Raw genomic sequence first — 14040 nt, 5'->3', positions numbered from 1 at the left:
GCCTTAAGAAACTCTCCAAACCTCAACAAATTTGGTTGTATGCGACTGCCCCAAATTTGGGAGGCAAACATCAGCAGACCTTCAGCCCAACGGCCAAGAATGCCTACTTAGCCCACCAGAGGGCACCATCAGGACTTCTAGGAGAAAGATAGCTTCATAGCTTCATTTCCAGTTACTGTATTGTTAGGGCCTGTGTGCTCCTGCCTTTCTGTAAGTTCCTTTAGAAAATGGCAATGAGACATTGCCGAAATATCGGAAATATCTATTAAAGTATTATTTAATTTATATTCGTATCTACGTTGTTTCAATTCCCTAAGTTATTTAGATATGCTGTATAGACTGAAACAAAACCATATGTTGCATGGGCAAACACAGTATCTAACTAAAAAGTATTGTTATTAATTAGATGTGTGTGAGTTCGATTTCCCAAGGCAGCAATAAAATTCAGCCGAACGTGTTAAAATTCGTAAAATTGTTAAAACTAAGTAATATATATATATATATATAATGAATGTTATGGCAGTTTCACATATGGAATTTGGTTGAAGAGAGGAGCATTTCAACTCAATTGTCAGCTATGCTTTTATCTTTCGGTTGCGCGATCTTTTGTTAATACCGCACCAATCATATGCACGTTTTAATAACCTGCCTTTGCTGTCTGTTTCGCGTTAGGCTTAATTACCGTAAAGGGAGAAAAGTCACAAAAGAAAAAAATGTTCCTGGTCCAGGGATTCCCTTATTTAGGTAATATTCACTAATTTCATGTTATCAGTCTGTGGTGTGCCAGTATCGGTAAGTGGTGATATTATTTGATCTATTCTACGTTAAAAAATTTAACCCTGAGATGGATAAGTGGCTGATAAAAAAATAAAAAAAAATTCCCGCGAACAATCAGAAGCAGAAACAGACTCAAAAAAAAAAGAAAAAAAGACAGTATTTCATATTTTACCAGAACAGCCCGCATCGTCTTCAGAACCAAACGATAAGTGGCAAAAAATGTAATATATGTATTTGATTTTTGCAATATTTGCTGTGTATGTTTTGTATTGAATATAAATACAGTAAATATTATAATAATATATCTCTCTATTACGATTTTTTTTCGAGGGGGGCCGTGAAATATTTTAATTTTTACAAAGGGGGCCCTGACATCCAGAAGTTTGGGAAGCACTGGTCTTAAAGAATGCCAGTTGGGTTCAGTTAGGTAGAACAGGTTTTGATGCCTGTAAGTGGTCATGTATATCATTAATGTTTGTATTGATGCCCTTAAATGATGGTGAAATGGAAAAACGTGTGGACTTGGAAATGTTTTTTATGGGAGATTTTTTTATATCTGCAGTTAAAACACTAGTATTTGCATGAGTTCTTTATGTAAGAGTTGTTGATTCAGGAAACCTAGAGGGGGCATGCAGCTGGGATGAGGAATTTGTGTACATTGGTCCTACACAGAGTGCTTGAACCCCAATATACCTCGGACGGTGTATCCTACACACAGTCTCCTTCCAGGCATGACTTGGCAGAGTAAGTGACAGCAGGATTGTTCACCAGTTGACAGGAAGCCTATAACAGATGCATTACCATTGGTTTCAGTCCTGTATGCTATGTGGAGGCTAGCCTGTGGAAAGCTGTTTTACTGCCATGCTCTCAAATGGAACAGAAACTGGCTCCCTATTTCAATACTAAAGTGTGCAGAGAATGCCCAATTAGAGCATCAGATGCACTGCATGTGAGGAAGAAAGGGGGAAACCAAAGGTGGATGACATACTCTGAAGCATGGCATGTAACATGGCAGTAGCACTTCACACATCCAAAATGCAAGAGTGGTGGTGGTATTTCACTGGATAAAGGAGGACTTCTACCACTTAGAGGTCTAATTGGTATTTTTCTAGCTAGGGAAGATATGTGTTTAAGTGGCAATACTTGCTTCACCAGAGCCCCATTTGTAGAAATAGCAATAGGAAGGTGGGAATGAATTAGCTGGGAGAGGCTGTATATTTGGTGGTCACTGTCCTAATCATGACATTCATGTTATCATAAACAGATATGTAATCCATATGTTTCTTACTCCCACCTCAGGAGATTGATCACTTTAACCATAGTAATTGAAACTACATATACAAAGAATTTTGTATACACTACAGAAGTACATATATTGTTTTTATGAAGGAATCTAGTTTCCAAACATTGGAAAGAAGTAGAAGAGTTTAATTTTCTTAGGATACAAGCAGTTTTTTTAGGAAATAGTTTTGAGGTGTGGAATATTCATTATTTCATAGAATGTTATGGAACTCACAAACTTAAAACAAAAATGAGACCACATTGTAAAGGCACAAGTAACTTGTTGAAAGTTTTTTTTCAATTGCTTATAAATTAAAGATGCCAAGAAATTATATTCTTGTTTAATCCTTTATCTGAGTGTAAGTAAACAAAGTTTGCTTGTGTGTGTGAAGTTTCTTAACAGGTAGGCTACTTGTATATAAGAAGCTAATGACTTCACATTAATTGTTTTTGTATTCCATAATGCAAAGCACACTTCCTTTTGGACGTGTGCTTTGCATTATGGGAAGGGCTTTTACCCACACTGGTTTCGACCTTTATTAACTGATTTGAATTGCCTTGCTTTATAATATTTGCATCATAACACTGGAATTTCAATGTAGTTGTTTTGTAAGTTCAACATAATATTGATAATGTGAGATTCACTGTTTCAGCTGAAGGTGAGGTGGCTTGTCCCATACACCAATTGAAGGTTTTTCTCCTCCTGGAAATTCAAATCTTTTATCTTGCAAACCAGCCATGAGAACATATTCAATTTACAGATAAAATGTAGACATAAGCTTAAATTTATTAGGATACAGTGGTTATATGTTTCATATAATAGAAGACTAAATGACAAATTTACAATCTCGCCCTGTATGGTGAAAAATATGCTTTCCCCAAAAGACTGTACTGCAGTTGCAAGCTAAACAAAATAAAAGTTTTATTGTAACACTATAGTAGAATGCACTAATAACTTATTTCAAAATGATATATAAGAAAAATTTATTTATTTATAAGTATCATGCTTCATATCATATTAATGGTACTAGTTTACAGGAAATTGATGAGGCTAGGGATCTGGGGGTGATGGTGGATAGAGATTTGAAATTCAAAGTACATATTGCAAGAGTTAACAAAATAGGTCAGAGGATTATTTGGATGCTGAAGAACACATTGACATGTAAAGAAGGCAACTGGCATTGGTCCTAGAGTCCTAAAGGTGCCCCCTAGCAGACTAAATTGGGTTGTCTTGGCTGATGTTCTAAGGATGCAAGCTTCACAAATTTGAGATAATCTCATGCACCCAAATTTGTTGAGATTTGGGAATTTTTTTAGAGCTGAGGCTGATTCCAAGTACAATCTTTCATATTTATATTTGCTACAATGTAGTATAGTGGCTTTCTTCCAGTGTATTCTGGTGGGAATCTAGTGCATGGTCTGCAAGTCCCGAGTGGCTGTATTGGTGAAACCCGATGTAGTCTTTGTGTTCGGAAATCCTGATATTAGCTGTCCTGCCTGTTTGGCCCTAGTAGGACAGTTTAGCGCTGCAAGGGACCTGGTATAGTCCAGGTAGGTCTAGGGGAAGTGGCTTGTCTTTGGTGGAGCAGATAAGGGATGCCAATTTCTTATGTGGTTTGTAACAGGTAGTCAGGTCATATTTTTTTAGGATTTTTGTGAGCTTTAGTGGATAGAGATTTGACATGCTCCAGATATACAGAATGCTGATGGATTTAGTGTAATCTCTGTTAAGAAGGTGGGGGGGGGAGGTTGTAGGTAACTGGTTTTAATATTTTTTGGATTTTTTAGGGGTTGTAGCCATTGGCTAAGAAGGTGTTAAGGATATGGTTCAGTTCAGTAGTTAGGGCATTGTTGTCTGAACAGATTAATTTTGCCCTGTTATGTAGGGTTTTTATAATCCCATATTGTTGTAAAGCAGATGGTGTGAATGTTGGTAAATGTATCTACCTGTATGGGTCGGTTTTCTATAAACAGAGAATGCCAGGGATCCATCAGGCTGACGTATGATCAGAGTGTCTAGAAAAGGGAGACTGTTGTTGTTTTCTTTTTCCAAGGTGAACTGGATTTTGGGGTGTTGATTGTTTAAGTATGTTAAGTTGTGGAGTGTATCTAAGCCATGTGGCCAAATAGAGAACACATCATTCACATACCGTAGCCAGACAGTAGGTTTTTGTGGGGCTAAGTTTAATTCTTTTTCTTCAAAAGTCTCCATCAAGAAGTTTGCTATGTGTTCTCTAAGCTTTCAACTTTACTGTTAGATCGTTCTACCTACCTCCTCATTGAATATGATCCCACCAGCTCCCAAATCAGAACATTCCAAAGGCTCCTTAAGAAGGTTACTTCTTGGCCTGAGGAAGTGACTAGCAAACTAAAGCCTTTCAACTCTAGACCTCCTTGAATATATGGACTACCAAAAATCCATAAACAGAATGTGCCATTGTGGATGGCATTGATTCCCCCAAATACAAATCAGCCAAAGTGCTCACAAAATATATTGGCAACACACTATCACACATTAAAAACTCAGCCCACTTTCAAGCCAGTATAGAGAACCTCTCACTCCAACACACTGACATAATGGTCAGTTTTGATGTCTCCTCCTTATTCACAAATGTCACCACTCAAAAGCCAAATTTCCTCCTGATATCTCAGCCCTATTTCAGTTCATCATGAACTCAGGCTATTTCGTTTGGCAGGGAAAATTCTACAGACAGAGGGTACAGCCATGGATTCTCCACTTTCTTACCCCTTAGAAAATTTCTTTATGGAGACCACTAGGGGGCGATTCTAGGACCAACGCCAGTTGCTTTCTTCAGCCTTATTTGCTTGTTGTTAGTACCTGCATGCACATATTATAGTTTTATGTTTCCAGAAGATGGCAATGTAACATTGCCGAAATACAGGAAGGTATTAATTAAAGTTTTTTAATTAATATTTTAGTATACTTTGTCATTTCCTGAAAAATTTAGTCATATGATTCAGCCACATGTTGATTACTGTGCACAGACTAGGTAACCTGCATTTCTGGGGTGGATTTGGGAGGTGGTGGAGAAGATTCAAAGATGAGTGTCCAAGCTGGTGACAGGTCTGTGGAATGTTCCCTATGAGGATAGATTGAGGGTGTGTGTGTGTGTGTGTGGGTTGCAGAGTTTAGTTGACAGGCAGAGGAGAGGAGATATGATAGAAACTTATAAGTTACTAAAGGCATTCTATAAGATTGACACAAAAGAAATTTTTCAGCACATGGTGAGTGTGTGTGGGGGGGGGACTAGAAGTCATGCTTGGAAGTTGTCTGAGTGTGGTTAGTAATGGTGTGCAGACTAAGTTCTCTACTTGCAGAGTGATGAATGAGTGGAATGGATTGTCAGGGGTGGTTATGAGCAGCCAATAGTGAATGAGTTTAAGGTGTATGGTAGGTATTGTGTTAGTGGATAGTGTGGGTCTTCCATGATGAATGTTTTGATTCCATGGAGTACCCATATAAATAATAATTATGTGTACTTCTAGGAGCAGAAACACTGATTTATGTAGGGCAAATTTTCAGATGAATAGTATTTTGTATGACATAAAATACTATACCGTTTCATTTGAGATTGTACATAACATCTTAATATTATGTACAATCTCAGAATCTCATTTTAAAATACTAATTCTAGAGATAAAGTCTACAAAAAAAATTGCAACTGGGCATGGCATACATATTTAGCAATTTGTAAAAATGTGCTTGCACAATGAGTTATGGATGTGATATGCAGTCAGGCAAGTTCTTGCTTAATGTGTAACTTGCTTTAGGCACAACCTGACATGATCACGTTAATGTATAAACATGAAAGTAATTTTGCATTTTAATAATCATTATAAAACTATTATATTATAAAATTGGTATAAATGATTATAAAAGTTTTATTTGATTATAGTCCACGCGGTTAGTCTTGTGGCTGTGCGCTTCGCAACCATATGCCTGGGGAATAAGTGTCCTAGGTTCGATTCCCGTTGCCGACGTGAGGAGATGAAGGATCTTCCTCAGCCATAGCCAAGTTAGCTGGTCTTGGGTGAGGACAGCAGGTTTCCCCCCCCCCCCCAGTTTATCTGGGGTTTTTTCATCCCACAAGCAGGCAAACCGGCCCCGTGAACACACAGATCTACAGCCATAAATACTTAACCCCCTTGAGGGGGCTCAACTCGCCCCAATATGGACGGGGGAAAAAAAGGGAAGAAACTCTATACGAATAAATAAATAAATAAATTTGATTATATCGTTGATATTAATATCTTCACTCTAGTACAGAATACAAGAGTATGCAAGGGATTTTGAAACAGGAAGTGGTCATGACTTAGTTTTAAGCAAAATAAAAAATATCATATTGAAAAGAAATTTAAGAACATTTTAAAAAGAACTAAATCTGAACGGATTTTAGAAGTAAACTGTAGACTCTACTAGACAAATATTATTCCAGAAAATGAAGGAGTTTGAAACCTGAAGAAAACATTGATTCGGTTAGGGAGGCATATGGTGAAGTTGTTTGTAAGGATAGAAAAATCTTAACTTCATGGTTGAAACACAAAGTTAAAAAGTCTCTTCAGAAGAAAGAAAGCATAAGAAACATTCCTGGCAAATAGTTTGTCAGATACCCTGAGATAATATATATCCAGAAAAATGTATGAGAACTAAGCTACATAATAAAAGTCGCTAAATGAAAATCATGGAAAGACTTGATAAGAATACAGAAGACATGTCACAAAGATGGCAAAATGCTCTGGGAGATGGGGGGAGGGGAGCCTTCAAAATAGAAGAAAGAGGCTTTAAAATAAATCAGATGCTAGAGGTGACATAAAAATTGAAGATAAATATATTTTTCTGGAGTAATTGAAATGTGGGTAGAAAATATTCAAGAGAAATGCAATCAGGTGTGCATATTAAACCTAAAATGTAGGAAGGTAGCAGGAATAGCCTTTTTAAAGAAATGCATAAATATAGAGGTATAAAAGTTTTGCACTGGCTACACTGCATAACAGAAGGCCTGGTCAATAGGTCAAATTCTGGATGATTGAAGTACAGCTATAGTTCCTGTTTATTAAAAGAGAAATGAACATGTGAGAATTACAGAGCAATTTCTCTGCTAATGTTCCAGGTAAGATTTATGTAAGTGTAATTGAGGCTAAGAAAAAATTGTAGAAGAAAAAGCACATGAAAAAATATCAAGTGAAAAATTTTCCAGAACTCTAATTATATGGGGTAAATGGAACATTATACAGAGTAATGCATAGTTAAAATTTTAAGGCAGCAGTCAGAATTGAAAGAAATACAGGAAGATGGTTTGATGTAAAATCAGGAAAATGCAAAGTTGCATACCATCTCCACACTTATTTAACGTCTATATGGATTACATTAAGAAAGGAAAGGTGCACCAGATATATCAGTGCTGAAATATTTTACTTATTCTGTAGATTCTCCATAAAGAATCTACAGAATTCAGTTTAATAAATTTGTATAGAATGAGAAATAGCTGTATGCTAACATACGGATCTGGAAGCTGGATTAGAAATAGTTGATTAGAGACTAACATGAAAATTTTGAGAAAATTGACGAGAGTGAACATATAACATCAATGGCAAAATCATGTTGAAAAATAAAGATATTCGGAAGTAACTTGACTTTGTAGCATTCAGGAATATGTGAGAAGAGCTAATCTAAGGTGTAGTTGCTTAAACCAGAATGATAGAGGAAAGGTTAGCAAAATGGGTGTTTCATTCCAAGGTGACATGAAAAAGACAAAGATCTAGTCAGAAGTGCCCTACTGGACAGAAATATAAGATCTGCCAATATTGGAGCACTGACAGCTGACAAATTAATTTGAAGGGAAATTCTTTCTTTTAAGGTTACATGGTGGTCAGCATTCATAGTGAAGAATTTATAGAGACACAACATATTAGAATAATTACTGTACTTTAAGCAAGTAACAATTGACTTTTCGACCCCTGTATTGAGGTCATCATCAGGAAAACACACATATGAACAAGATACAAGCTACATGGAAGTAACATTATGAACAAGATACAAGCTACATGGAAGTAACATTATGAACAAGATACAAGCTACATGGAAGTAACATTATGAACAAGATACAAGCTATGTAATAGTAAAATTAATATAAATGTTTGTTAATCGTTTATCTTAGCCTGACTTGTAGTGAGAGAAAAACTGAACTACATTAAACAATTTGTGAAATCCGTTCAATAATGGGACTAGTTTGAAAAATTGTAGCATCAACACAAAGTCTAAAGTTCTAATTAGGCACCCTCTATATTAAACAGAGAGAAAGCAGGTACTAGTTATGTCTTAAGATGACTGTCTCCCAAATCTTAGGCAAATTTATACAGCCATATTTGTTAAGATTCAGAGTATATTTCATGGCTTCTGTTGCTTCTAAGAATAATCTCTCTGACTTGTAAAAGCAAAGGATTATTCTTAGAAGTAACAGAAACCATGAAACATATTCCTAATCTTAACAAATATGGCTGTATAAATTTGTCTAATATTTGGGAGAAGTCATCTTAAGACATAACTAGTACCTGCTTTCTCTTTTTTTTTACATAGAGGGCGCCTAATTAGGACTTTCGTCTTTGTGTTGATGCTACAATTTTTCAAACTAGTCCCATTATTACTCCATGTTGTTGTAGTCTCATGTACTGTGTTTTGTGTTCTGAAGATGCTAGTTATAACACCAACAAAATATCAGCAATAAGTCGATAAATAATTATTTATCTTTCTGTGTTCTGATATATTACTGTCAAAATTAGTCACCATGTGCGACGAACATATAAGCTTTTCTACATGTTTGAATGTATAGTCTGTTAATAGTAGGTACGCTATCCACTCAGCTAACCAGCATTTCTACAAACTGATATAGAAAAGTAAGTTCCTGAAATAGTTTTATGGTACTTATAGCTTAGTACCTATATTACTAAGTTCACACTCATTGTTTGTGAATATACTGCTCTTGTGAAGGTATAGACCAAAGATTTGCTGCCGACCATTGAACTTTGTTAAAATTTAATGAATGCATGCGCCCATGAAAGAAAAATTATGAAAACATCTGTTTCAGTAATGAAATACCGTGAATTGGCATAATCAAAAGAATTCTAAAAACAGAGGAAAACTCCCATAAAAAATTGTTACTGTAAAATTTTCACCTAAGTATCATAAGCATCGTCAGTACTGGATCACAGAATGACAAATAAGGGACAACTCTAAAAAGTGCCACCTGAGTAGCTAATGTACAATAACTAAATAAGGTAAATAATTTCATTACTTATTAAAAAGATATACATACACACACAAACAAAATAAAGTTAGTACATTTTAAACCTGCTAATCTTTCCTATCTTCCACAAAGGGAGGGGATAGACATAGACCATCGTATATGTTTAAGTTAGGACAACGAAGTAAAGTTTCACATGCTTCTGTATATAAAGACGTTCTATGAGGAAACGACTTTGAAGGACTGTCTTGTTTATACAGGACTTTTCATACAGGACTTTTTGAAGGACTGTCTTGTTTATTTTCTTGTCTTGTTTCAGTGAACTCTGTTTAATGTTGATAGCATGCTATTGACAAGGGTCCTACATAAGTCATTTCAGCATAGAATGTCTTTTATGAAGAAATGTGTGAAATTTTACTTCCTACAGATCTGATTGTCTGTGTCTATCCCTGTTGTGTCAGATAGTACTTTTTAAATCTATTAATCTTTTCTAACTTTATTTTGTTTGTGTGTGTATTTTTTATATTTTTATACTTTTTTTAAATATAAGTTGGGAAATTACTGACCTTATTTACTTATATATTAATTTAACTACTCAGGTGGTGCTTTTTATAATGATTGTTTAATTGCCGTTCTGCGATTCATTAATGATGAAACCACTGATATTTGGGGGAAAATTCTGCAGTAATTGTTTTGCATGAGTTTTCCTCCATTTTTAGAATTCCTTTGATTAGAAAACATCTTATTAGGGTCAGGAGAGAATTTTGTTTGCATTTTTGGTGTTCAAATTTTTTTTTTTGTTTGTTTAACTAGAACTTTTTTAGTGTATCTTTTTTTTTTTTTAAGTTTAGCTTTGATTAGTAAGGATAAAATGATTTATTATTATTATTACGTGACACCCATCTCCAGGGAGCCCAAGGACTCATCAATTTTGTCCAACATATTTATTAAAAACTTTATAATTAATCTGTATAGTTTATTTTCATACCAATATGAAATAAAGTGGAACATGTTAAGTAATTAGCACAAAAATTGCTTTAACCAGTATCCTTCTTTACTTTATTTTTAATCATATATATAATTTTTAGGACCCCATCCAAAATGGTTCATGGAAATACTACTGCTGCTCTTGAAGTATTCTATCATAATCCAAGAAGTAGTGGTTACATCGCTGGAATTCCTTCTTCATCTGATACATTTGGTCGTCTTCCAGAGAGGGCTCTTCATAGTATAGAATCAGACCTAAAGACATTCTTACCATAAATTTATTCTGCATCTATTCATAATATTGTGCTGATTCATAAATCAAGGCACAATCAGGCCAATTCTAATGCAATCACAATTGACTGAATTGTGATTGCATCAGTCTTGAAAAACTGTCTCTTAATTTTGACTTTCAGAGAACAAGCAAATATTCATTAGTATGGTGGTAGTGGTGTAATAAAAAGTAAAATAAAAACTGCATTTCTTTACCCACTTTTTTTTAAATTCTTAAAGATAGGCTGTTTCTTCTGTCAAACCATCTGTCTAGTGATTCCTAACATTTTTAATCCCAGTATTTCTTTTTACATCAGGTAAATTGGTTACCATAATTGTATTTAACTGTTATTGTTTTTGTAGTTTTGCAACTCTGTTGACAAGCAAAAATGTATGGACATTTGTCTAATCTGATCTTGAGTGGAAGAATACTAAATCTTAATCATATGCTTGTTTTGTTAGATACAGCATAACATAAAGTAGCAGGAAAGAAAGCAAAAACTGCAGTAAAATTCCAAGTATTAAGGATTTCATATTATTATTATTATCTGAGACCTCCTGGGAGTCAAGGACTCATCGAGGGAGGCTGTAAAACCCAACCCAGCTATCATACCTATCTTTAATTTATTCACACTGGATGCACTCACTGCTCTCTGGGAGAAAAACCTAGCTCTTACCCCTTTCTTGACTGCAAATAAATTTAACTTCCATGGATTCCCCCTTGTTCTCTCCCCACCTTCCATATAATGAAAAATTTCATCAGTTGAAATGCTATAACACTCATTCAAAAGTTTATAGACCTCTATCATATCACCCCCTCTTTCTCCTGTTAACCGGAGTCTGTAATCCACATACTCGCAATCTGTCCTCATAATCTAAATCCCATAATCCGAATATAATCTTTATAACTCTTCTTTGCACCCTTCCACATCTTCTTTATCCCCTTGGAAACCCGGGAGACCAAATCTGCACACAGTAATCCAAGTGTGGTCTTATCAAAGCCTTATAAAGAGGCAAAATTACTTCCTTATCCTTACATGTCAAGGTTTGCTTCATCATAGCAATTATCCTCTGAGTTGTATTTGCAACTTTTGCTGTGTGACCTTTGAACTTTAAATTCTTATCCACCAATACACCAAGATCCCTTGCCTCTTCAGTTTGTTGTAGCATAACCTCACTAATATAATATGCTGCTGGAACTCTAATCATGCCAAAGTGCATAACTTTACACTTATCTGCATTAAACTGATAGCCATTTTCGTTTGCCCAGATTTCCAGTCTATTCAAATCATTTTATAATTGCTGAATATCAGTAGCATCCCTGATTGCCCTGCCTATTTTCGCATCATCAGAACAATTGCAAATCTGATGATAGACCCTGCTTAATGTCATTAATGTATAGAATCTATAGTTCTAGCATATCATATCAAGAAATAAACTTGTATTTAAAAGATTGACTTGGTTTTCACAAGATTGATTTCCTGTCCAATATATGGAAGTCATAACTGATTAGCATATGCTAATATTTTCTCATCTGGTATGTTTCTTAGAAATACGCTGCTTATAAACATTATTTTTGTTATTATTGGCAGTCTTGTCACTTAATTACATGAAAACATCAAGCTAAGATTATGCTAAATTTTCATTTGATGATAAAATTAATATTAGAAGTTAGTTCAAAATATTCAGTGGCCCTTGGTATTATTCCACAATCATCTTCTGAGGAAATTATTGTATCATATTCTCAAAAGATGCAAAAAGTAATTTTCTCAAAATGCCACACACACACACACAAATTGACGAGCATCAGTAAAGGAAACCTTTGTAGTTGCTCAACATTTTAAGGTGTGGTGTCACAGACCTAAAAGATATAGAAAGAGATAACTGTGACACCTCCACCTTACTAACGCCGGGTTAAAGAACATTTGATTGTGTTTGCCATCAAGGCCTCTTCGGTAAATTGCCATCAATGGTCTACCTTCCATAGTCTGCAACTGGATAAATAGATTTCTCTCTGGTTGATCACTAAGTGTGTCATGGATAATTTTTTCTCTTTCAGTTTCTTCACCTATACGGGTGTGGGCTTCAGCACTCTGTTATATCACCTAACCTTTCTCTTATCGACCTCTATCAACAGTTTTACCGATGATTGCCTGCTCCAGTCCTCTTATTCATTTGACAAAAACTTCAGGATTTTGTACAAATATTGCCTCAGTCAGTATTCTCCACATTATCCAAAATTACTCATGCAAAAGGGAATCGTAAGTCACCTTTCCCTTCAAATCAATCTTTTTCTCTCTTCTTAGACAGATTTATCTCTACCTTTTCCTGGCAGAAATGCATCACATCAATATCTTCCTTGAACTTCTAAAAACTAAGTATCCTTTCCACTCAAGTTACTACTTTTACTCCATCTGCTAGCACTTCAAATCTCAAATCTGCCTATCCTTAGTAACTTTCCTAAAATTTCTTAATGCTCTCTGGAGAGCAATTTAACTGATAGATTATCCCTCTCCACTTGTGTTTGTAGGATTTAAGAGGGGGACCTGTCAACAAGTTAAAATTGGTTTGGCCTTGTGCACTTCTGAATCAAAAAATTAGAATAATCAAAGAAAATATGTTGAATGATTTGCAATTCTAATTTATTCCTTAGAAAATAATTATTACCAAATATGAATTAGCATCATCTAAATCTTCGTACTTTGTACATTACATAAAAATGTAATATAAATTATAAGAAAACTTATTTCCAAAGTGTAAAAGGTACTTTTACAGGAGATGAAATAACTAGGTATCTGCCTATCCTTAGTAATTTTCCTAAAATTTCTTAATGCTCTCTGGAGAGCAATTTAACTGATAGATTATCCCTCTCCACTTGTGTTTGTAGGATTTAGGGGGGGGGGGGAACCTGTCAATAAGTTAAAATTGGTTTGGCCTTGTGCACTTCTGAATCAAAAAGTTAGAATAATGAAAGAAAATACCTTGATTGATCTGCAATTCTAATTTATTCCTTAGAAAATAATTATTACCAAATATGAATTAGCATCATCTCAATCTACGTACTTTGTACATTACATAACAATGCAAACATAAAAATGTAATATAAATTATAAGAAAACTGTTATTTCCAAAGTGTAAGGTATTTTCACAGTAGATGAAAGAATTAGGTGTGAATGTGTCTAAATCTATGATATTGAGATGACCTCACAAATTAGGTTTTAAATCACGTGTGCCTAAGACAAAGCTGCTTATGAATTCTGAGCAATAGCAGCTAGAGTGAGATGGTGTCAGCAGAAACTGTTGTTGGGGGTCAAGAGGACTGGAAAAAGGTACTTTTTAGGATGAAAGTGTTTTGTGTGTTACATAGTCAATTGATAAAGAATGCATTGAAACATTCAGTGAAATTTGCAACCTCTGTCATGGTATGGGCTTGTATGACTGCAAAGGTTCCAGGTAGGCTGTG

General features: G+C 35.0%; 1 protein-coding gene across 4 annotated transcripts in view; it reads left to right on the top strand.

The window, feature by feature from the left end:
* The window catches only part of HPS4 (Hermansky-Pudlak syndrome 4 protein), a 304728-nt gene extending 293932 nt beyond the window's left edge, over positions 1–10796 (top strand). For all 4 annotated transcript variants that reach the window (XM_090413587.1, XM_090413586.1, XM_090413589.1 and 1 more), the window contains one exon: positions 10409–10796. In XM_090413587.1, coding sequence (XP_090269713.1) covers positions 10409–10583 — 175 coding nt within the window. In that variant the 3' untranslated portion in view covers positions 10584–10796. The remainder of the gene's footprint in view (positions 1–10408) is intronic.
* The last annotated feature ends 3244 nt before the right edge of the window (positions 10797–14040 follow it).

Source organism: Typopeltis vanoorti, chromosome 24 (assembly GCF_054136105.1).
Source record: "Typopeltis vanoorti isolate ZY-2024b chromosome 24, IOZ_Tvanoo_1.0, whole genome shotgun sequence".
NCBI classification, from domain to species: Eukaryota; Metazoa; Arthropoda; class Arachnida; order Uropygi; family Thelyphonidae; genus Typopeltis; species Typopeltis vanoorti.
The sequence above is the reverse complement of the archived record's forward strand: the minus strand, read 5'-3'. Positions and strand labels throughout refer to the sequence as shown.